General features: G+C 38.7%; 1 protein-coding gene across 2 annotated transcripts in view; it reads left to right on the top strand.

The window, feature by feature from the left end:
• LOC144014752 (plexin-A1-like) overlaps window positions 1-26,555 on the top strand; it is a 261,366-nt gene that overhangs the window by 191,946 nt on the left and 42,865 nt on the right. For both annotated transcript variants that reach the window (XM_077514982.1, XM_077514981.1), the window contains exons 10-13: window positions 4,310-4,510; window positions 15,538-15,634; window positions 22,046-22,269; window positions 25,555-25,706. In XM_077514982.1, the coding sequence (XP_077371108.1) occupies window positions 4,310-4,510; window positions 15,538-15,634; window positions 22,046-22,269; window positions 25,555-25,706 (674 nt within the window). The remainder of the gene's footprint in view (window positions 1-4,309; window positions 4,511-15,537; window positions 15,635-22,045; window positions 22,270-25,554; window positions 25,707-26,555) is intronic.

Below are 26,555 nucleotides of genomic sequence, written 5' to 3'. Positions count from 1 at the left end.
GCATGTCTTTGGAATGTGGGAGGAGACCGGTATCCGGAGAAGACCCACGCGGGCACGGGGAGAACATGCAAACTCCACCCAGGAAGGTTCGCGCCTGGACTCGAACCGGAGACCTCAGAACTGGGAAGCGGACGTGCTAACCACTCGACTACCGTGCCGCCTATTAATAATTAAATAAGTCTAAATATACAATGTATAAGGGGTATGACAAGTTAAGTTTTTAACTTCTTCCTACTCCCTTTTGAACATGTAAACTGTGATTGATTGATGATTGTATGGGGTTCTTCTTTTCTTTTTTAATTTTTTGTTTTTCTGCAGTTTGTTTGTACGTTTATTTGTTCAATAAAATCAAATCAAAAAAATGTTTATCATTGATCTAGAAAAGATCGTTATTGAGCACGCTAACATAAAATATGAAATAGATTAAAGTCCTGAGGTCATAGCTCTCAGCCTCAAATGCATGTTTTGCTTCCCTTAAACTGAACATTTGAGATTAAAATGAATTTCAAAAAATAAAGCATTTGGTTAATGGATGGATGGTTCATCATGAAACCAATCCAACTGTGGGCATACTGTAGTTCCAACAACTAGAAAATAAATTTTTAAACAATGAAACAAAACCTGGCAAACTAATTTCCTCACTCTTTGGACTCATCATTGGAAGAACAATTCTGGCATATGTAAACAGAGTTGCCAGAGGTGCATTTTTCATTGGCCAATTCTTTGCATATGTGACAACAAACCCCAAAATGACTGAGACAAGTTGCCCTAAACTACCATATTGGCTAATACTTGTTCTAGTTTAAAGTTAGCTTAAAACAGAGCAGTGACTGAGGCATGACAAGATGCCTGAATCTCTCCTCTAATGAGTCCACATGATTTGCTGCTAGAAATTGTCTATGTACGACGCCTGTTTCAAAATATATGAAGTTAAATAATTTTACTTCGGGTTGTACAAAACAGATAACTGGAACTCATCTCAGCTCACAATGTTCTCTTCTCTTCTCAGACAGTACACAACCACTGGCCATTTATACGAAGAAAAAAAGTATTCCACTTTTTTGTTGCGCCCTCTGGTGGAGAAGAAAATTGCAATGTGACAACTTACCCGTGATACAACTAGCCCCTGTCTCCCCTACATTAAACTCATGCTCATGAGTTAAGAAACCACTGTGTAACAGGAAAGCCGATGCAATGATAAGGTTTGGGTCAGTTTTGTTGTTGGGTCAACAAAATAGTGGACTGCATGGGTCCTATTTTCATGAACAGAGCAAGTCTGCACTTACATATTGGAAGAATTAAAACTGACTTAGATGTTGATTCAATAAAAAATGTGCTATAGCACATAAAAGTTACATAAATTATATTTTTTAAACTGTACTTAAAAAAATACACAATTGAAAAGAAAATAATAATAATATATGAAGCTGAATTTATAGTTCAAAGCCTCATTCCAATATGTTTGATTGTATTACATGTTGCGACACTGAAGTGAGTGTAGTTTTCAATGTGGAGTGGGAGACAAACTCAATTCTGCTGAGGGCTTCACCTTCACAACTTTGATCAGAGTGCCAATGTTTTGCCCTGTGGCGAATGTAAAACATTCCCCACAACTAAGAGTGTGCTAACTGACTTCACAGTGCCAGAGGGCAATATTAACTTTGGTGTGGAGAAGAAGTGGGTGTACTGAGGTGAATGTGTGTGTGTGTGTGCATTGTACATGTTGACCGTACGGGAATGAGTTTAGCTCAAAGCGGTGCAGATGACTCCCATGTAGCAGCGCTCCAACTTGCCCTCATCAGGTCTCATCTCCCACTTTAATAAATGAGTGAATTGCTCCCATGAAGCCCACCTTGCTTCTTTTCCTCTTCTTCCCCCTCGCTTCACCTCTCCTCACATTCTGCTCACCCACTGGTTTAGTAATACTCTCCTGTACTCAATCTTTACTTTTACTACAAATCGAGCTGTAGTCCCATCCACCTATATGAAGTCCAAGTCAAGTTTGAGTCACAAAGGTCAGAGTCACGATGAGATCAAGGGTAAACCTTAATTAAGATGGGAAAAAAAATCATCATCAAAAACATTAGATTCATTATCACTCGTCTTAGATGGCATGCAACCCTTTGCTTTATTAACTGTTTGTGCAGATAAACAACAAAAACACTTTCAATAACAATGTTGCTCTTATCATGGTGGTCAACCTAGGGGTGCAGACCAGGAGGAGATTGGGCACCGCGGAGCAGTGAGAAGCGACTACAAAACAGTGCTGAGCTCAAAGCTAATGAATGAACATGAACGCATCATTGCAGCAGGGTCTGCTGTCCCCGATTCCCACCTAGATTCTGTGATTATTATGAACAATAATGCACAATGATTGTTTGGTTCAGCAAGGGAAGATCACTGTTACTTTTGTTTTTAAACCAAGTTAAAGTTGCTGCTACGAAGCTAACAATATTATTATTATAAAAAAATAAAAAATAAAAAAAATGTTTCTGCAAAACATGAAAAAAATAAAATCTTACACTTCAGGCCGAAACGAAATGTTACCAGGTGGCCAATGTCAATGCCAGTCTATTTTAAAAATCTGAAACACTTAATTTCAAGCTTCTTTTGTAGAAGGACTTTCATTTTCAGGAATAAAACTATTGTTAGACACGGTCGGGTCAATAAAATATTTTGTGAGTCCAATGGCTGAGTCCAAGACAAGTCTGAGTCAAATGTTTGAGTCAAGTCTGAGACAAAAAAAAAAGTGGCGTCTGGCCTAGAGTACTATAGACCTGCTACAATTGAACCTAGAATTCTATAATGATATGGTATTATTTTCCTAAGAGGATCTGAGTAGCCCTTTGAGGTCAAGGATCCATTTTTGTGTGTGGTGGTACAAGATGTATTCTTCGGAGTTTGTGAACTCACAAATACCGCGAGAATTCATCTTGCGAGAGCAAGGTTAACATATTACTAATGCTATTAATATATCAATAGCAATACTATCAATATTGATTTTAACATTTCAGAGCGTTTGTTAGTAACAATTTTCAAAACCAAATGTGAAATGAAAGATTTGTCCACCCGTGTAAACAAGGTGATATGCCGTCTGTTGCACTTTTATGGAGCAGCAAGGCAAAGGGCGTCATCATCCAGGCAGAGAAAAAGTAAAAAGTCAAGATCACTTTCGGGCAAAAGGGAATGGAACAAATGCAGAGGGGGCGCAGCAAAAGAACTGAGAATCCGCCATGAGGAATCCCCCAGTCAGAGGAGATTGTTGTGTGTCCTATTGTGTTGCATTGCTCCACTATCTGATGCAGACTCAGCTCTGACACCTGTCACCACTCCTAATGAAACAACCCCCACAATCCTCGGCTGCCAGCACTTTTCTGTTTGTGTATAAATGCGTGTTTGTGCGTGTGTGTATCTACCGTGCAGGATTTCCGTGTCGTAATTGGAACAGATGCTTGAACATGCTCCTTCAACGTTAACAATAGCTGCTACTTCAGACTCGATACTTCACCATCGAGCCTCCGTATTTGGTCTCACACAGGAACACACGCACCCACACCCCCGCATACGCACACGCACAGTCCTTTTTTTTCATTCTATTAGAGCCTTGAGGCATAGCGGCAGTCCATCACTGTTCCATCACCACCTGTGAATACTTCAGACTTGAACAGTCGGCCATTCTTGTTGACAATCTGCTTCACTCGAGCTACCACATCGATTTGTTCTCTTCTTTCTTTTTTCTTCTTCCTCTATTCTCCATCAAATACCAGCTATCAGCTGGGACAAACCTCCTCTAACAGTTGATGGCAATTACGATATGTGCCTGGCTATTTTGAAGACAGTTATTAAGCAGAGTGGAAGAGAACAATCCAGTATTCATTTAGTGATATTGTGAACGTTTGAGGGTGGTATTGATAACCAATATAAACAATTTACCATCACATTCACATAACTCTCGGACCGAGCCAAGACCACCACTGGCTCTGCCAGAGTTAAAAATAAACATGCCTTTAATTATTTATTTATTTATTTATTTAGTTAGTTAGTTATTTAGTTATCATTTGTGAGCCTATGAAGTCCATTTATTTTATTTTTGTGAGTGTGTGTGTGATTAAGTGCTAAACAGTATTAACGAATGTATAAAACTGTAAAGTACATTCTGTATCTATCAGCTCTGTATTTGAATGTAGCACTATTACTAAGCACTATGTCCAGAACAATTGGTCCATCCCGATGTGTATCTTCACTGAGAGACGCTGTTACTTTTCTGGTCACATCTAAACCTTTTTCTTCTTAATTTTCTTATCTCCAGGAGTGTCCTCAAATCCTGCCCTCCACTCAGATCTATATCCCTGCTGGAGTTACGAGGCCAATCACGCTCCTGGCACAGAACCTGCCACAGCCGCAGTCCGGACAGAGGAACTATGAGTGTATTTTTCACATTCAAGGCAACACGCTCAGTGTCCCTGCCCTGAGGTTCAACAGCACCAGCATCCAGTGTCAGAAGAGCACAGTAAGGCAATGCAAACTTATGCATATGAACAAGAAAAAAAAATCCACAAAGCTATTCAGTTTAATGGAGACAACTTTAAAAGTTTGTTGCACTGATTAATGTCATGGCTTCTATATTAGCTGTGGAGTTTGGGGATGGTGTTGTTCATGTGACAGATGTGACATAGTGATAGATTTTCCAAATCAAGGTCACACATTTGATAGCTTCTCCCTCTTTTTGTGTAGATGTTTACCATTGATAGATACTAGATCTACTAATCTAATCAAGGGTCAGCATATTTGTATTTTACTCTAAGTAACCTGGTAATATATGAATGCTTCAATACTGGACATATGAAGATAATCAAACCCAGCTCTTGGTCCTTTGTCAGCAGAAACCTCTTTAACCACTTTGCAGTGTTACAGCTGTGAGATGTGTGTGTGTGGCCACAGGGGTTTCATGTTCAAATGCCACTCTCGCTTTCTCTTCATCCCCACTTCTCCATCTTGGCTTTCAGTCAAACTGTCGCGGCTTAACAAGCAATAGGAGCAGACCCTTTACGTTTCAAGTTGATTTCCCGTGTTCCAATTGGGGTGTGAAGCAGACACGACACCAATTATGACATATTAACGCCAAGGCACGGCAAGCAGATAGCGAGTTGTTACATTAAGCTCTGAATGTGTCAGCTGTCTTTTCTTATGCTCGTCAGGCTCTTTTCCCCATCTAAATGCGCTGCTGCTGCAATCTGGTGCACGTGCCTGATTTACAGCCACTTACTTTTTTCTTACTTTGTTTCACCTTTAATCTTACTCTGTAGTGAGGATGTTTACGTTTGTGAATCGGGCAAAGGGAATCAGGTCTTTTCAGTTTTGTCAAGGTGATTCGTCATCATTTCCTATTTCCTCTAATGCTGCTATAATTATTAATTTGACACATACATCTGATTTCATTCATGTTCATTTCATGTTTGTCTTTCGGCACCAAACACCCTCTGATACTACAGAAAAAAATAAATGTGGGAGTGGCCAGAAAGCAGAACATTTGTCAGCCTTCAGTTGTAAGATTTTAAGATTGTGGCTCTTTCAAACTGCAATTTATCCTAAAAGGAGATGTGGGGAGCAAAATCTATTTTATTACATTTTCTCAAGTCGCCTTATGGATACATTTTATTTGTAAGAGTAACGCAGTATACATATGTACATACAGTACATGCATATGTTATGAAACACTGCTTTTACTCCATTACGTTGAGCTACTTGAGTTCTTACTACATAAATGTTTATTTGTCATTGCTTGTGCGATCTATTTTAGTTTGACTCTGTTTACCAATCCAACATAACCACAAGTGACATTTTCACCAATCAGAGCCAGGAGCACAAATACACACAAAGTCTCCACGGCTCCAAGCAGAAGCAAAGTTTTCAAAGTGACTGATTTACGTGAAATATGGCAAAAATGTAGCTCTGCCTTACACATAGGCTCCAGTTCACCCGCGGCTCAAAGAGAATAAGTGCTAGAAAAAATGGATGGATGGACTATGGAAAAGTACAGCTTCGTGGTGGTCTCAACTGTGTCTGCCAAAAATATTGACCTTTTAGCCTACAACTCGCCTTCAAAATTGAGAAACGCACAAGAGGTGGTCTGTGATGCTTTGTGCATGCAGAATAAAACCAGCAGGTCAACCACAGCATGCACAGAATGCAAATTGCAATTCATGCGACCCACTAAGACCCATTGGAGTTCTCTGTTCTTCGTCGTAGGAAGTGTTGCACACATTCAAAAGCAGCGGGGGGGAAAAGCTGTCCGAAATGTTTGCACAGCACTGAAGATAAAGATGTAAGTTGGCAGAACTCAAATTGGTTTTGAGTAATGAAACAGATGTCAACATTGCTTATAAATCTGGGTGAATCCACCTGTCAGACTTGTTTATTCAATACAGTATACTCTATTTATATATAACTAACTAATATAACTAACTAATATCCTCCTGACTACCAGGAAAAAAAAATATTGTCCAATCATGTTTATTTTGATATTCCCCAATCTTTGTGAAGTAACTGGGATACTGCAAAAGAAATTTTTGAAATTTGATTTATTTTAATTTTTTTTAAGCTATGATGTGTCCACAACAGAGGACATTTTTTTCAAAACTTAAAGCAGCTATATGGAAGATTTAAAATTTCAAATCGCTACTGCCACCTGTGGCCGAAAACAAACAGCACGCTCGTACACGCTGCGCGCACTCGTACGTGCACGACCTCAACACTGAAGACTGGGCTCTTCATATCCAATTAAACTATGTTTTCAGAGGTAAGAAGTTTTATAATGTTATACAAATCTGGCCACTTCACGGGATGAGACTCTCGATCCCCACTAAACAATCGATGTCGACGGGACGTGCAGATCATATTGCTTTAGTCGGTCGAAGTCCAGTCCTGTGCTGTACTCCAAAACGATGTGCAAATTACGTCAATTAATTGGACCTCATTCCGATGTTAATATGCAGTTACATATTGTAGTCACCCCGCTCGACGGACGTCAACCTGATTCTAGTCATTATTAGTGTATGTCGCCCCCAGGCTAGCGTCATTGTGCATGAGCCGAAAGGTGGGCTGTCATTTATGGAAATTGACGATTGTGAAAAACATATAGACCCATTCACTACTTAGTGTGATACGGCCGTGAATGTTATCGCCATTCAGTAGTACCGTTCACATTCCGTTAGCATAATGTAGCTACAAAAGGCTGTTTTCACGGAGGAAAATAAGGCGACATTTAGCCTGATTGAAACGCCGCGGAATGGAACGTCTGTTCTTCATAAAGTCATTCTGTTCTATTACATTCAACTTTGCCGCCCCTTTCACGCTAAATGTTGCCGTCCACCTCACTTTCACCCCAATAGTTACGACCGAGAAGTGATCGATCTTGAGGTTACTGCTATTTGAAAACAACAACAACACATTTTTTTCTAAATGTCAAGATACTCGCTTCTTACCTTTTGGAGTAGAAAGAAAGCCAACTGTGAATCACTTTTCTAATCCAAGTCCGATCTCAACTCTCTCCACCGCTGAAATGTCAAACCAATGTTCACACTCATTCTTACCCGGCGTCGGTCACTATCAAGTTTAGATTTTATTTTTTATTTTTCGTGGCACTTGACATTGTTTTAATTTTTCTTTTTTAACCAGCCTTCCGCGGAGTAACAGCGGGTGTCTGGGGCAGCGAAAATCTGTACTAGTTCCGTCTTCGCGCGACAGGAAACAACTGACGAGGACGCGCATGACGTCACATCCCGCAGACAGAGGGCGGGAAATTTGAAGGATTCGGACCGGACGCTTCCGAAATAATATTGGCCAGAGGCTTGTCGGAGTACCCATTGTGAACAGCGAAGATGTTGATCTACTAATTAGAATATGTTTATGTCATAAATGGTCAAATAAAAAGGCTATTGTTAAGATATTTTGGGGGGAAATCCTCCATATAGTAGCTTTAAATGCTAGGCTCAAATACAGTTAAAATAATTCAAACAATACTTTAATGTGTTCTTAAAAGTCTTATAGAACACATGCTAACAACATTTAAAGCCTAAATCTGTTCAATAAAAAGTGTAAACTTACTTTTTCTCTTCCCTAAAAAAGTGCTTGCACTGAAGGAAGCCCCACCCCCACACATTTGGTATCAATGGAAAGCTCTGAATGTCCTCTATAGAGCACAAAATGAGTTAATTCAATCGTATACACTGGGTGGGAGATGTTTAGGTTTAAAAAGGTCCACTACAGAGGACACATTTGAATTGCTGGTAGTCAAGGTTACCACTGTTTATAATCAATAATCTGTTTATAATTTATAATCAACTTACCGTCTGTAAACATCTGTTTATATGTACCCACAATATTCACCATACGTTTCGATAATTTATTTTAGTTTTCTTCTTTTCATAATTCTGTTTTGTTTGATTCTATAGCAACCGGTTAAGACAACAAAATGGTAGTTGGTAATCCTTTGCAGGTTTCCAATTGCATTGCTGCAACATGGAGCACAATCTTGCAAATGAAACTATTGTAGTCCACAGCTTAGAAATTGTTTCATTGTAGGAAGTAAAAAATAAAACGGAACATCTAAACATGGGGTCAAATAGTGTTTTCGTTCATGTTTTTGTGCATGTATGTACACACGCTATGTGAAGACACCCTTATAGTTTATGAGCCTCCTCGTCAGGTGGGACTGTGATAGCATCCAATTAGAGGAGCTGTAGATGAAATGATGATGAGTTGCAGCACTGCCGTCAACTGACGGTGACACACGCGCATACGCACAGGACTGAAAGGCAACGAGATGGACCAAACGATGACGAAGCAACAAGGAGTATGATGGAGGAGGTTGAACATGTGCAGACAGACAGAATTAAAAAAAAACAAAAAAACAAAAAAAAAAAAACAAAAAAAAAAAAAACAAATGAGGCAGGAACATATTGCATGGTTGAGGGTATCCAGCTTAATGTAAAAGATGTGCACACACATTTGAGAAAGTAATGAAGTAATGTGGGTGCCGTGGCTCAGTAGTAGTCGTCTCCCAACCCAGAGGTTGTGGGTTTGATCCCATGCCACTGTGACCACATTAAAGTATCCTTGAGCAAGATACAGAACCCGCAGTTGCTCCTGATGCTGCATCATCAGTAGGTGAATGAGTAGTTGAATGTAAAGCACTTTGAGGGCCTTGTAAGGGGGAAAAGCGCTATATGAATGAAGTACCATTTGCCGCAATGCTGGAGGAACAGGGACTCATTATTAGTGTAAAAAAAAAATAGTGTGCTAGTACTTGCTGTATTGGGGGTTGTCACGTTATCCCACCATTAACTGTTTGTTTTTTCAGATGATATTGTGAGTTTACTGTGCAGCATATGTGTTGTTGTTGTTTTTAGCTGTTGTGACAATATAATAATCTTATACATATATAGTTTCTATATAGGCTCCAGCGCCCCCTGCGACCCTTGTGAGGAACAAGTGGTTCAGATAATAGATGGATGGATGGATAGTTTCTCAACCTATGTAATACTAGTTCACACATACTGCTGCTACTACTACTACTACTACTACCACTCGGTCCTGTATTCAAACACCTGTAGTTATGCATTTAATAATATTTCCTTTGTTGTGTGATGGGATTCCTATATATTGTCAGCATTATTGCTTTATTTTTATGAATCAAGTGTCATACTTTGGTTTAATGAACACAATGTATTCAGTAGTTGATTGATTATTGAAAACCCGTAGCAGTGAATCATTTTTTTCTTGCTCCTGAAAAAAGGTCCGAAGGGAAATGGAATAGAGGAAACATTTATCTGTACAATAGACATCAATTAATATGCCTGTGGTGCCCGCAGGCACCAGATAGCCCCTATGGATCACATGAGTAGTCTATATATGCTTGTTCTAAAAATTGTTCACCTGCAATCATTTGACCATGTTAAATCATTGCTGATAATTATTATGAGAAATCATGAACTGAATGAATTAAAGTAACGTATAATTCAAGGTCATTTTAGAAAATTTGTTATTTCAGAGATGTGTATGAAACTGGTAGCCCTTCACATTAATCAGTACCCAAGAAGTAGCTGCCACTTTCAAAAAAGTTGGTGACTCCTGCTTTAGAGCAATTACTGGTGGATATCTCGGTGATAGTTAACTGTGTTATTTACATTTCCTTTTTTTGTATGTCACATGCCATTATGCCATTTATCTCCTAAGGTGTCACGGTACAGTAATGCAAATATTATTACGTGCTAATGACAGAAAATGAGTATGGAACTAATGCAGATACAGTAAAATTAACATGGTTCCTCTGAGAGTTGGTATCTAATTCAAGTGGCGTATGTGCCTACTAAAAGGCAAAATGAAACTGAAAGATTTGTTATACAGAGCACCAAACAGACGGTATATAGTATCCATTATGATTGATAACCTGCTCACTGTTACCATTGTGTTGAGTATCCTTGGGAGGAAAAGTGTATATATATGTATCACAGCAGGTTGTGTCTGGGGGAGTCACGTGCAATAAATCATTGCAAAAATTAGCTGGCGGTGGATGCTCCCCTGTCCATTCAATCTTTCTGTCTCATTGTGCGTTACTTAACCCCTCGCCAACATTCAAACATTCAACCTGCGCATCCACAAGGTATCCGGAGTATGCATGAAGGTACACAATGTTCTCAGGGAAATCATGTGCACACAGAGAGATAGGGTGCACATGCATTGTTTAGATATTTCAGAGCCTCACATAATGCATAAAGCATATGTCTGATTCTCCACACGATCCCCTCCCTAATCATGCAGAGTCGATGGAGACTGTACTATCAGTAACAACCAGTGACCTGCTTTACATGATTTATTACACTGACACTATCAAGCACACACTCTGTGCATTTGTGTGTTTGAATGAGAGAGAGAGAGAGAGAGAGAGAGAGAGAGAGAGAGAGAGAGAGAGAGAGAGAGAGAGAGAGAGAGAGAGAGAGAGAGAGAGAGAGAGAGAGAGAGAAGATTACCATGTGCCTTTGGTGTCCTCATTGGAATCATTTGATTATGAAAATGTAGGAAAATAATGAAACTTAGAGCTCTTGAATATAAGTGGCCAAAGTAAGTCTCTTAAAATGTGTTCTTCCTTTCATCTATTTTTCTTTTTTTTTTTTCCCCCTCACGAGATGTACTGTATATGATTTTTGCCATGCCCTACACACAGCCTGACTGAATAGAGAAAATTTTACATGGTTGCATTGTCCACAACATCATTTTTGATCATTCTATTGTCATTGTCATATTGAACATTTTACATGTGACCATGAAATTGTTGTCCACCCTGTCAGTATGGGATAGCTACCCCTTTTATAAACCCTTTGATGTTACCAACGATATGACTACCACAATGTTGTCTTTCTTTGTTGGAGGGTGAAACAGTGGATGCTGCAGAGTTTAAATTTACCCTTGTTACATCATGTTGATTGTATTATATGTACAGTGAGATGTTGTCAAAATTAACATGTCCACTCTGTCATCAATGATATGGAAACCTTTCAAAATTTTGAAATATATTTGTTGAACAGTCCACAGTCAGCATGCTAACCGAATCATGTTGTGAAGGTCCACCATCCAAAATTGTCCACCCTGTCATTGTCTACACTGTCAGCTAGTTCACGTACTGTCTTTTGTTCTTTTTATGTATGTGGTCTGCTTGCAGTTAATGTATAAATTTAAAAAAAAAAAATGTGTGGGAATTTGCCCATTATGGTAACATTGATTCCAATATACAATATACTACAGTAAGTGTTTGCACAAAAATATTTCAGCAAATCTATAACGGTGTTAGACTGTTAAAATCATAAAACTTTTATTGGCTGTAGATGCATTTTAAAGTAGCGGTAATATTTTAACACCCTCAACTACCATACAAGTGTAAAATAGGCTGCTTACTGTTAATTGTAAAAACTAATTAAGAAATGTGTCTTAACTTAAATGACACAACAATCTCTGTAATGTTAGTGTAAAATGATGTGTGTAACAAAATCATAGTAAGCTTGAAAAGTCAAATCAAAGAGGTGAAAAGACCCTCTGCAGTAAAGAGAAACATCCACTACTTGAAGTCTATTTCGAACACCACACTCTCAAGGTATATATGTCAAGATGACTAATTACATGAGGGCAACCCGTGCATGCACACAAACCCAGCTTCTTACCCCCCTCATCACACAGCTGCTCTGCTGTGGTGAATATCGGCAGTTTTCCATACCCAATAGGACACACAGACACGCACACACACACACAATATATATCCCCACATTCCGCAGGGACATGCAATCCATAGAGACGATTCATGTTGCAGGAGAGTAAACGAGTGCAGGGGCAGATAACGAATGAACCCGAGCCAACTTGCTGTGTTACTGTAATGAGGCCGGCGAATGCTTTCTGCTCACCTTGTACTTTGTGTGTCCCAACGTAACCTCTCCTCTTCTGCCCCTCTCCATCCCACTCCTCTAGTCACTTTTCAGTAACTGAGCTCCTCTCTACTTTGCTTCCTCTGCCTTTAAACACTTTTTTGGGGGGGACAGCCCTGTGGTCGTTGTTCGCGATTCTTCTTCCTTGTACTATATTTCAGTTTGAATTTTTGTTTGTGTTGTTGCTGTCCTCATCGTTTTTTCATGTCCTTTCTGGCTAATTTGTATTTCCCACTAATTTGCTCTGTAGCTGTCCCTGAGCTTGCCTCACCTGATTTTTGCCACAATTCTTTTCCACCAACCTGCTCTCCTCTAGTCTTTTCCCTCAGGGGCCTCGCTACTGTATGTGTTGGCTCGGCTAGATTAATTACATGCAGTGACATGCAGGCGCTGGCCAGAGGCTGCAGTAATGAGTTTGATTACTCATCTCCAGCAGCTCTGGGTGCTCAGGGGAGGCAAAGAAGGACACCAAGCCAGGCAGAGGGGTCTCTCATTTGGGAGGAACACGGTTCAGAGCTGCAACTTTTCCCTTACTGGGTTGCATTGCTAGAAAACTTTTTAACAGAATTGACACCGGCACTCAAGATCAAAGCTTAAGTACAAATCGGTGACCTGCTGATAGCCGATAGTGGAGTCTGAGGCTAACTTGATAAGTGGAAAAAGGTGCCCAAGGGACGCACACGTTTTATAGGGATGAATCTTGACCTGACTTCAAATAGTTTTCGTGGCAGAATGGGTCAACTCGCTGAAACATGACAACCTGACTGTTTAAGATGTGATAGCTCAAATGATTATCTGTCTGTCTGTCTGTCTATCTATCTATCTATCTAAATCGTCACATAATTATGTGTAAATGTGGTCACACTTTGTTTTCACATAATTATGTGTAAATGTGGTCACACTTTGTTTTTGTATATTGATTTGTTTTACTTATGTGGTAGGCCCACTTAGAAAGTTTATCTTAACCTTGATCTTTGAAGCTACGACCAACATTTATCAAGATTTTCTGAAATCTTTTAAAAAGAGAAAGTTCAAGGATATTATAGTTTACGAAAACTACTGAAAAATTACAATTAAAATCTAAAATAAAATAAAATAATGTGTTCACGGAATAAGGTAAAATAAAAACAAAAACAAAAAAAAAAGAACGAAATCTAGCTGAAACTGCATTTTCCATTTTTTAAACTAACTATACAGTACAAATGTCCTTTGTTTTCATTTTTGTCAATTAATGTCATAACTTCTGGGGTTCATTTTAAATGCATTTATTCTGGCATTACTGTTTGGCAGTAGAAAAGAAGGAAGGTCAAACAGTCAGTTGTGAATTGTAGTTTATTTAACTTTATTACACTGTAATTTATGACCTTGCTTTTCTTGCACTCGACAAATACTCCAGATATTAAAAATGAAACAAAGCAAAACTATACTAAAACTAATAAGAACTAAACTAAAACAAAGCATTTTCAAATATAAAAGCTAATAAAAAAATAACGAACTTGTTCAAAAAATATTAAAAAACAAAAGTTACAAGGAAATAAAAACTTTAAAAACAAAAACTATTATATAACCCTGAGACATTCATTTCTTTAAATTCAGTTATGAATCCTAAAAAAAAAAAAAACTTTTTAAAAGTCCACATTTCGTAAATGAAGCAAAGAGCTATTGACAGAAGGACAGAAACCTTCAATAAGTCAAATTGACCTTTGTTATAAATATTTACAAAAAATATCTGCATTTCAGCAGTAATGTTTTTGATCACACACACACACACGCCCGTGTATAAGGTTAGTAACTGTCTTTAAAGTACATAAACACGTGAGCCTCAGAACTTAAGACAAGTTTTCGTTTTTGAGTTTTATGGTTTACTTATTTCTGCTCTACAATATGTGTCAATTACCAGTACCTATGCTAAAATGTCACCAGAAACATTTCCTTCACTGTATTTCAATATTTTAGAATTGTTCGAGGCTATACCCAGAGATGAATTAATTCATATTTGAGAAATTATTTGAAACTGGAATGAAGGTTGAAGCACCACATTGAACAGATGGTGGTCAAGCTCAGACAGACGAATACATTGTACTTCCACATTCATTATCAACAGCTTTAATACACAATTACTGTCCGAAACTTGCTTGTATGCCTTGTTTGCCTATTTTCTCCCCCCTAGAAAGCCGATTAGACCGTGGGTGATAGCAGTGTGAGCGGGTGTCACGGTGTGGTCTGTGTTGGCATTTTAAAGCATGTGACCATATGAATAAAGCATGATGTGGCGGACCGCCGGGGTGGGCAGAAGCCGACCGGAGAACAAGTCCACCCAGTGTTTTGGTGACAGCAGACAAGTGAACACCCTTAAAGTTTAATGGGGGCCTGGCCTCAGCGTGTCCTATTGTTTCACTGCTGGCTGACAGTGTTTAAGCAAGCATTTAACCAGTGGGACATTGTGGCAATGCTAATAAAAGCATCCCGTCTTGTGTCGTGTGAGTGTCCTGGATGAGGGTCCCCACTGGATAAGGGTAACGGGGATACCAGCACAAAGACAGATAGTGTGTGCTGGAGAAGAGACACTTTTAGTCTGCATCATAAATGTGTGTGAGTGTGTATGCGCTGCAAGCCCCATCGCGCATTTGTGGTGGTCAAGTTCGCTCTACCAAATCAAGTGTGTCAGTGAGCAAATGGAAAATGCCAATTTCACTTTACAATTTCCCTCCCTACCGCATCTCTCACTCCTCTCTCATGTGGCTGCTATATTATGTGTGAGTGAATATCTTCTCACGTTTACCACTGTTTGATTCTTGTCTTCACATTTTTCTCTCCTTTCATTTAGCTGTTTTTTCCTACTTCCCCCCCATTCCCCATGACATTGTCACGATGCCCATCCAGCGAAAACGTTTCTGTCATTTCCCTGCATGTGTGTGAGTGTACTTTGTGTGTGTTTATGAACTGTGGCTATTCTGGTCACTCTGCGTAGAATTTATGTTCTGCCAGGATGAATCACAATGCAATTTGTTTTAGCATTCACCTGTTCAGGTGACTCTCTTTGTCTACCTGTTGTGTGTATCAGTACGACTACGAGGGCAGTGACATCAGTGACCTCCCAGTTGACCTTTCCGTGCTGTGGAATGGAAACTTTGTCATCGACAATCCCTTCAACATCCAAGGTAAACTACCAACATTTTTTTCTCATAATTTATGCATGTTTGATTTGATGTACAACAAAGTTTTATTGTTTCAGTGCAACTGTCACTGTATCAACTCTGGATTTTCATTTTATTTTGCAATGGTTAGATAACCCACAGATATCTACAAGAGGTGCAGAATTTGGACCCAAACACAGACAAGACATGGAAGTTGGGAAACAGAGTCATTTTAGGCAAAAGTGCAAAATAACAGAGAGAAGGCTGGATGTAGATGGGCTTGAAGCAGAGAAAACGTCTGCTTAAAAACCTCAACGTACTGACAAAAGTGTCATTCAGTAACTCTTTCTGGGCAATATGAACTAATAATGGCCTATAGGATAAAATAAGAGTGGCTCGACAAAACAAGATAGTTACATAGAAACTGACCACATCATCATCAACAAAGAACATAGTCACTGCATAAAACATGGAAAACCAAGAGTAGCTAATTCACACTAAATAATCATCATCATCATCATCATCATCATCATCATCAGGGACAGAGCAACTGCATAAGCATAATACATTGATGACACAATGACCCAACCCAAAACAAAATCATGATACGTTACAACACAGGGTATTTGAAAAGTAACTCCTTATTTTTAAGTATTTGGAATGTATTTCTAATTTATAATTGCAAAAAAATGAATATAAGTGTATGGTATGGAGTATTGTTTAAATTATATATTCTTCTAGAATGGGAGTTGCAGTTAGGTGTTAAGGCCTCATACATCTGTGTCAGGCTCATGTGGAGGCACTACGGCGGAGACACGCTCGTGCGTTTGCCTTCATACTTGTGTGCAATACAATACACGAGTCGGGGTGTCACTACGGCTGGGATGCCACAGAGTGGTGATTCCTCTGCATTTTATGACAATTCAGGAACTAATTTTTCAGCTTGATTGAATTTTTCAGCTTGAAGCTTCGCTTCAGGAACAAGAAACAAAACCGGGGGGAGAGTTGGCTCATCAGCCTGCCAATTATTTATTACCAATTTGCAACGGTGTCGCCGTTTCGGCCGTAAACTCACCAAAACACAACAGCCCCGTGCTTAGCGAACAAAGTTTTTTTTAGGCTTGTTTGTTCACCCTACCTCCCCAACCCCCTGTCGCCACACACCCATATACACACCTACAACCGTGGTCTCCCGGGCAGGAGGTGAATTCGCGCCGCTTGCGCTTACTAACACAGTTAGTTGCCTTCATGGAAACTTTCCAGGAGGGGGAGGGCGTGAGAGAGAAAAAGGAAAAAAAAAATGAGTACGCCATCGAACGAACCAATCACGAGCGATACTACGTCCCGCCATCAACGGCGTGCAAGAATTGGCGACGTATACGCTGCACCCGGCCGCGAGCTATGTGGCACTTCAAATTCATGACCCGCGTACATCATTTGATGTGCGCCAGTCATGAACGCAAGAGCAAACACAGAAGTATAAACCAGGCTTTACGGTTAGGATTGGGAATTTAAATAGTAGTTTAGGGTAGGATTAGGGTTAGGGTTAGGGGTGAAATTAGGGTTTGGATTGGGGATATGGGGTCAGGGTGAGGGATTAGTGTCCAATGGTTAAGGTTTGAAGGTTGGGGTTATTTTTTATCTGAATATTGTCGAGAATCACACATTTTAATTGTGTGTAAATGTTTTAGAAGGCTAACTTTATTGCACTTTGTATACTTGAAAGAAAAAAAGAAAGACATTTTTTTAAATTACATTGTCCTTGTCTTAGTTTTTAAATATTTTTTGTACCCAATCTCTCATTGAGTTCACATCTGGGAAAACAAAAAATGTAAGCCTTGGCAGAGGAATGCACTGCCTTGAAATTCCTTCTCTTTAAAGCTTGAAGATTCCATGAAAAATAAAGCTCACCATGATCCTTGAATTTGTAAAAACACTGCTGTACTCTCACTTTTGAAAAGGGATGTGAGGAAGCATGAAATGAAGGGTTGGCTTTGGTAAAAGCATGCATCAATCACAACAAAATTAACCGGATAGATGTGAGACGGACAGAAATACAAATGAAGAAACCTGTGAGCAGCAGAACAAATGACTGGTGAGAATAATGGGTGGACAGCAGCTTGATGAATATGCTGTGCAGTGGCGGACAGGGAAGATGAGAATGAAGGACCTGATAAAGAAAACCCAAAAGTGACACCGAAGGATGACATTTATTATTTTAATGACTCTTTGCACATGAAGTGGAAAACAATTACGCATTCAGAATTCTTTCTCAAGTGTAATATATTGAGCTGGGGAGGCTAATGAATTCCGACGTCCCATTACACAAGATAACATAAGACAAGCTCTCAAGTGTGTCACAGATATTTGCTTAAAATCTGCATACAGATTTACAAACATTTCTCTTGCTTATTTCTGTCTCTTCCTCCTTTTAGTCATAATTCATTTTTTGTTTTTTGTCTGACTCACTTGTGACAGAAGTCAGACATGTGGTTCATCTTGCAGATAAATTGACTTAACTTGCAAATGAGTTGCTTATAGGTCGTAACTTAATTATTCCGCCTGCTCTATTTTATTGAAAACATGCTCTCTGAGGTTTATGTTCTGTCTGTTTCTTTCTTGTTTTGTCTGTTGTGGTGTTTCTGACTGTTTCTGTTGGTTGTGCTCATCGATAACTGTAGGGCATGAAAATAAATTAGATTACCTTGCGCCATGACTTCAAATGTACAGTTTTGGAACAAACTGCTGGTACCTAAATACTGACAATTTGTTCAAACAAATGTTGAGTGCAATTTTAATTCCCGTTGACGCTGGGAAAATTGTCATACAGTACATATTAAGTAGTCAGTTTTCTTGGAGCTTAAATGTGTTCATAATTGTTAAATATTATTATTATAATAATTCCAGTAACTGAGTAAGCAAGTCAAGTAGACAGATTTTTAGCCTGCTGTTTGTAGAGTTGGCAGTACAGTTGAGCCCCGCTAGCTGCGGGGATCAGTAAAGAGTGAAAATTGGTGTATAATTAACAGCCATGAAATGAATTGGGGAATTTTTAATTATTTTTATTTTTCTATTTTATTTATGCATTTCATTGTTTGCAGTTTTTTTTTTTTTTTGTTAACCCCCCCAAAAAATGTTTGAAAAATGCTAATAAACACAATATTGTTTGGTTGGGGCTTTGGGTGCATGGCTGAGGAAAAAATCCTGGAAAAACAAAAACAAACATTTTAAATATTGAAAAAGAAAATAAAAAATCTGTATATGTGAATGTGTGGTTTCCTAACCGTGAGTATGCTTGGCATTACACTTAAAAAAATAATTAATTAAATTTAAAACAATGCATAGTGCATGTCTTCACAATGATTTCTATCAAATACATCATATTTCATATATTTTTAATACATAAATATTTTAGTGCCACTTTTTATTGGACAAATGTACTGTGTGATGTATTGATTGTAACCTGCATGTACTGTATATGCTCTCCTGCATGGATTTTGCTTATTCTGTTAATGCTAGCATGATTTTTTGGTTGGTACTTGCATGGTTTCTTACAAACTCCAAAAATATGCATGACAGGTTAATTGAAGACTGCGTCCTGTGATCGTATGAAATCAGTACAGGCTGCTCCCCTCTCGCCCAAAATCAGCTGGGATTGGCTCCAGCTCATCCGTGAAAATGGAAGAATTGTTTTCTCAAGTTTAGTACCTATAGTAATTCTGATTATTTTGTACAAAAGTGGTATTGTGTGTTTTATTAGCAAAGTGAACTCCAAGGTTGAAAAATTAAAACAATTGTATAATTGTCCTTGCTCACACACACAGCATAAAAACTTTCGCCTCCTGTTCTCCTCCCTTTTTGTACCCGTCCTCCATTAATGCCTCGCCACTCCATCCCCTCACTTCTTCTTTCAACATCCGACCTTTATTACTGTACTGTAAGGCTGAGGAGGAGCATTTTGGCGCTTGCCCAGCTTTGCCCTAGTGTGAAGTGGAGATGTTAATTAAATCATTCATTTGCTTCAGATTAATTAGCGTTATGCTACTTTTAAGCTAAACCATTGCTAATCAGATTAGTGTGTGCTAAGGACGAGGCTCAGGCAGATGGATTCGAAAGGAGCTCACTTTGAAGTCTTGCACTGCGTGTGGATACTGGGGAAGAGAAGGGGAAGGATGACATTCTTCCTTTTTCTTTTCCTCTGTTATTTTAAACACCACAAAATGTTCAATTTAATGGTGCTTGCTGCTTTCATGTGTGGATGTGACTTTATTTCCATAATTTGTTGTTTGCATCCACACACACACATGCACGCACACGCACGTGCACAACCATGCACACCCCCACGCACTCATACACACGCGCACGTTTAGTTCCTTTTGTCATCCGCCTCTTCTCAGGTGTTAAAGGTTATTTGTCCTCATTTTCACTTCTAATGATATTTTCCACTCTGAGGACTTAATGGAATGCATTTATACACAGCAAATGATCAATTAAAGAAATGTCTGTTGAATTAATTTGTAGAATGTTTTTTTATTATTATTATTTTGGATTTCACTTTCATCATCACCATTGCTTTAGGTGTAATTAACATAATATATATTTATTTCTACTCTATTCCGTATCCAACAGTGTTGCACAGACAGCTTAAATGTGCTGTTCAATATCTGCAACCGGATTGTTCTTACAACCAAAAGTTTTAAAATACACTTAAAAATTCAAAAACCCTTAAAATGTTAAAATAAATGCTTCATCAACCAGTACCTTAGTTAAAAAGCAAGCACTAGAAATGTCTCATAATGACATGTTGCCTCAGTACAAGGTGAATTATTGAGGCGCATGACAAATCCATTAATCCAATTAAGTGTTTCAAATAAAGATCAATCACAACCATTTGATTATCAGTCAACACTTTTGTCAACGATGTGAAGGCAGCTACTTGATGCAATTGAGGCACAATGGATTTGGCTACTTAGCCTCAACTTGTACATCATGTGATCAATTCAGGCCAAACTAGTTTGCTCCATGTTTAATTGACTGTCATTCAGCAACATTAGGAAAAAGATGAGGAAGAGAGCAGAATTTAGGTTAGGACCATTCTGAACAAAAAAAATACTGCACTGTAGCCTGTCTGTAATTTGTTTTAAAACCTTCTACTATATGATTAAGGCTATAAATACACAAGACCTGTTCTCATCCATGTGGCCCAGGCTTCACATGCTCCTCTCTGTTTAACTGACTTCACTGAGTTGTATATGAAGGCAAAACTAGATATGCTGTAGAAGCCTGAATGAGCCTGAATGTTTGACCTACATCAACGAAAATTGGGAGGCATTTGCAATGGCCCACAATGTACTAAAAAGTCTATCGGAGCCATACCTAACAGGAAGTCCGGCATTTAGATTTAGATTTTTTTTTTTTTTTTTTTTTTTTTTTTTTTTTTTTTCAGGGGGTTAGGGTTAGGGAGGCAATATAGAGGTCATATTTTAACAAAGTCCTCGAACGTGTTTCATCTAAGGGTGTTTATAATTCAACGTTATTGAAAGCTTCTTATTCAGTCACACTCTTTTGCTGTAGTGATGCACTATTTGCAAAGAAAAATGATGCTGTTTTTGAAGTTCTAAATCTGGGGGGAAAAAAAAAAAAAAAAAGACGTGAAATTTTGTAAATACATCAGGCCAGGTATAAAATCAATATTTTACAGAATTATTGTGTGATTTTCAATAAATGGCTCAAGTGCAGATCCTATAATTCCCAGTGGTACGTTTCACCGAGATCTCTGAAAACTGAGAGGCATATGTAACAGCAGCACAATTCTAAAAACAAAAGTCCTTCATAGCCATATGCTAAACCAGGAAGACAGGAAGTCTGCCATTTTGCATTTTATTGTGGAATTGGGTGCCATTTTTGGCCTTTTATAGATCATATTTTAACAAACTGCCCCAACAGAATTTATCCGATCTTCTTTAAACTTTGAGTGTCTCATCTAAAGATGTTTAAGATGAAAAAAAAAAAAAAAAAAGCACACTGTTGCCGTGGCAGTGCACTCTTTGCAGAGAAAAATTATGCTGTTTTTGAGGGTTTAAACATGGGCGAAAATTCATGAAACTGCACACACATAAGGCCTGGTTATAGATTTATATTTTAAAGGCTTTTTGTCCGATGTGCCACTACGCCAACATAGCCGGGGTTACGAGGGAGCTTTATAGCTGCTCTCAGCTCTAGTTTTTACTATATATTTTTTCCTGAGCGTCATTAATATTTACTATACACCTCCTGGCCAACAATCTTAAACAGAACTATTGTGTATTAAATCCGATTCTTTAGGTGTTTGTTATTTTTAGAGAATGTTGTATAGTACATGAATGTAAAAATGAAGTGTCTGTTAATAACAGCATTGTCTTCAATGTTTGTCTTTCACTCCGTTTGGCTTTCCAGCCCACCTGTATAAATGCAGAGCCCTGCGGGATAGCTGTGGCATGTGTCTGAAGGCAGACCCCCGGTTCGAGTGTGGGTGGTGTGTCCAGGACAAGAAGTGCTCCCTCAGGCAGGAATGTACTATTGGCGGCAATTCCCACCTCCCGCTCCAGTTGGTTGATGGGGGAGGATGGATGCATGCTGCATCTGGAAACAGCCGGTGCACCCACCCCAAGATCACCAAGGTAAAATTAAAATGCAAGATATGAATAGAGACCCAAAGCCTTCAAAATGATAAACGTATTGCACTAATTCTTACTAAATGCTCTTGAGACCGATCCAGTACACCAACTTTTGAATTACCTAAATGTGTGCAGCCTTTCATATACACTACAAGTGTACCTGAAACATATTTATATTTCAGCACAGTACAGTTCTTCATTATATCAAACTTGTATTATCGTTATATACAACAAGCAGTGCAAAACACCAGTAATAACCAAAGCTAAAGTGGCCTCATTCAATGCGACATCTTAATCCCATTACCATCGTTTGAAGGGTGCACTGAATAGTTACCTGCAGAGATACAAGACTGGGCAACTTTGATGCCTGTTGCGTCATATCTCTTTGGTGAAGCCCCTGAGGTCAGAAAAACTCTTCTTGGTGTCCTTCACAGAGAATGAAAGCTGCTCTATTTTAATGTGTTGCTATTAAAACAAGAACATGTTGACTCCTTGGGTTTGCCCTTGGGTCAGAATATGTGTCATTACACAGTATTACATCAAACTAGCACTGCAAAGGAAAGACTGACTGATGTTTATTTGATTGTGGTTTTCTTCTTAAACATTCTTTTTCCTTTTTGGAACATGAATTTGAATTTTACATGAAACTTTTTTCTTTCTCCTGTAATTTCTTGGCTTAACCTACCAATCGCAGTACAACAGTAAGGCGGAGCTAAAAACACTCGGTCTCTTGATTGGTTGAATGATCGATGCTATATAAATAGGATGTACCGAACCCCTTTTACTAAAATCAGTGTGCCCAAAGAAATGAGTTGACAATCCTCTTATATTTTCTGATTTGTGTTGTGTAGGTACAAAGTAGATGAGTTAGTCATCTACAGGTTAGGTGCAGTAGTTGTAGATGAACTACCCGGCTTTATAATTGGGCATGCTGTCCTGCCATTCATTCACTGACGTCACTACATTCTGCAATCATAATGCACCACTATGTTCGGATCGTGTTATTTGGTATGGACTCCATCCTCAGCATACATGCTGCATGCATATTGATGTCGACTTTGGATCTTCGAGTAAAAACTGTCTGAAGTCTGGCCCATGATTGCATGAAGCAAGAGTAATGTGTTTTTTATTTGCTCATAACAGTGCAAGGAGAGTGAAACTAGGAGCGATAAATGCCTTGAAGAGTTATGACAGCAAAAAGTAACAGACTTTTTCCTAAGAGAATAGGAAATATTTCCTTGAGGAATAGTTTCTAACGGAAACTTTTGTTCAAGAACTAGTACTGTAATTGTGTACAGTTTAAATACTGTAAATGTTTTTGCATCTTTATATCAGCAATGAATGGCAGTCGATCATCTAATGCAGACACGTATTTCCAATTGTTTAGAGATTATGCAAAACTCAAATATGCAAATCAAACACTGAGTCCTGTTTTTAGGATAAATATTTATTTTCATGGTCATTATTATCATTGTGTCTCGTAAGAATATAGCATGTTACTGACAAAGTGGGGTTTTTTGTTTTGTTTTTGAAGCAGTGCAGACATGAGTCTTCTGTCTTTTGATTTTGTTTTGTACCATATATGTGTATTTATCTTATGTAGCTTGAGGTTGAGGGCCCAAATGCAGGGAAGCAGGGAGGAGAGGCAGGTATGCACAAAATAAGAGATTTATGTGAACAAAAACTCAAGCCAGGTACTAGTTATTCAACTAGGTATACACAAAATCAACAAAGTCCAAATCAAGATTCAAAGTGCAAAAAAAAATTATTGGAAATGACTCGACTAAAGTCTAGATGGTGAAGAAAGGGCAACCAGACATGACATTGAGAATGAACCAAAGCAGGGAACTAACTGACGAGACAGCGAGAGTCACCTGGACAAGACACACGTAGCGAAGGGAGCTGATTGGATGACACAAGGGCAAGCACAGGTGAACATGATCGAACTTGATCATATGTTGAAAGGGAGACACAAGGAAAACATGACAACTAAAATCCAACCAAAACCACACAGTTTATGACACTAATTTGTCAGTGATCGTCGTTATTTATATACCGTATTTTCCGCACTATAAGGCCGCCTAAAAGCTTTCAATTTTTTCAAAAGCTGACCATGTGCCTTATAATCCAGTACGCCTTATATATGGATCAATATTGAGCCGCAACAGGTCTCGCTATCAAGACGCTATCGGTGACCCTGCACAATCGGTGACGCGTATGCGCAGAAGATCCTGCCAGCTTGGATCGCTAGCTAATACTAATACTTTACCTCAGAGAAAATAATAAAACAGCTGTTTATTCATTTTGGGAGTGAATGGAGTGGTCAGAAAGCTGGTTTGTAATCTATTAATAAAGTTTGACTGACCTATCTGACTGTTTTGTTGACATTCCCTTTAGCGCAGAACCATCTAATGGACGCATATACTGTAGAGCCTTATATATGGAACAAGTTTTAAAATATGTCATTCATTGAAGGTGCGCCTTATAATGCGGTGTGCCTTATAGTGCAGAAAATACGGTAATGGTATCAGTCTAAACAGTTATTTGTTTAGGTCTTGTAATGTCTTCTCTATTTGAATGAATTCCTTAAAGGGTGAAAGTGTTATTTATCTGTGCTAAAATTAGCATACCCACACTGCAGTCTGTTCTGCCAAGCATTATAGCGCAATGGACAGATGACACATAATTACCTCGTGATGCTTGTTAAGGATGAGGCATGTGTAAGCATGTTCCTGGTTCAGCGTGTGTACGTGTTGGTGGTAACCACCATCCATCCGTCACTGTATTTGTTTTGTCACGCCACACCTGTCTCCGTTACGCATCATAATCTGGCGTGATAAATCACATTATTGTTTCAGAAAGGACTTTTATCCCACTACAGCCCTCCATGTAGCTTCATAATAGCTTTCAGTGAAGCCCTGAGATGTCACTTTAGTTTTATTCTGATTTTGTTCGTCATCGACGTGTTTCTTTTCCTTCTATTTTACTTTGAAACTTTATGAAAATGGTTTATTTAACAAATAGCATCATATGTCTTCATCACATCTTGAATTACCAGGTATTTCCAATTATTTATGGTGTGTGTGCTTTGTTTGGATTGATAGATCTGTCTGGAGTGTGTTCAATATGTGTGGCCATGAGTGTATTAATGCGACGCCTCCTTGAAAGGTCAAGTCACAGGCATCATTGGACACCAAATTGGACTATTTTTAACACTGAACTAAGAGATGAGAGAAAAATATGTACAGTGTGGCCATATATTGGACACTCTTCTCTGTCTCTGTGCAGTTGTTTCCTGACACAGGGCCCCGCCAAGGAGGAACCAGGGTGACCATTCTCGGAGAAAACTTGGGTCTACACTTCAGAGACATCCAGATGGGTGTCAGGTTAGGCAAGGTTCCCTGCGTCCCCGTTGAGGCAGATTACCTGAGTGCCGAGAGGTAAATTGGATGACAAACTCCTACAATGTATGTATTTAAGTACAATCACAAAGGTGTATTTGGCTAGGCTAGAGTCAACGCGTTTTCATAATGATGTACGATCTCTGCTTCCAGCTCTGTCCTCAGCTACTATACATACGACTGGTCGCCAAGCAATCGCAGGACACACATAGACAAACAACCATTCACACTCACATTTGCACCTATGAGCAATTTTGAGTTTTCAGTTCTCTTAACTCATTTGCTCCCAATAACGTGTAAACACGTTTTTTATTTTTTTATTTTTTTATGTTTTGTGTCCCAAAGACGTATTTATACGTTTTTTTGTTTGTTTTTTATGCTGGAGCATACGAAAGCCTTTGATGCAGCCTCTCAACTCTAAAGAACGGTTTCAGAAATGGTAGTTATTACGCAAGACTTTAATCTTTCTTTTGGTAGGTTCCATGCTTTTATAGCAATTGAACACAATATTCTGTGGGCCTTGCAAAAAAAAAGTTAAAATGCATGTTTTTAGAATGTGGGAGTATGTTTCTTTAGAGTCCCTGGAGAAAATGCACGCAAGCATGGGGAGAATACAAACTTCCCAACGGAAGGCCTCGAACCTACACATCATGAGGCAGATGTTCTAAACACTTATGTATCTAACTGCACTTACCTGATCATAATGTAAAATTGTACGTAATGTAAAATTGACCAAAATAAATCCTGTATTTTCCGATTCAATTTATAACAATTTATTAGTTGACAAGACCGAGACATACTCTATACGATACATCAGATTTTGTGCGTGACGATAATAGGATTCCATCTGTTGTTCCCCTCCATTACTCCCTACATATGTGCTTCCCC

This window comes from Festucalex cinctus, chromosome 2 (genome assembly GCF_051991245.1).
Source record: "Festucalex cinctus isolate MCC-2025b chromosome 2, RoL_Fcin_1.0, whole genome shotgun sequence".
NCBI classification, from domain to species: Eukaryota; Metazoa; Chordata; class Actinopteri; order Syngnathiformes; family Syngnathidae; genus Festucalex; species Festucalex cinctus.
This window is presented reverse-complemented; position numbering and strand designations above follow the sequence as displayed.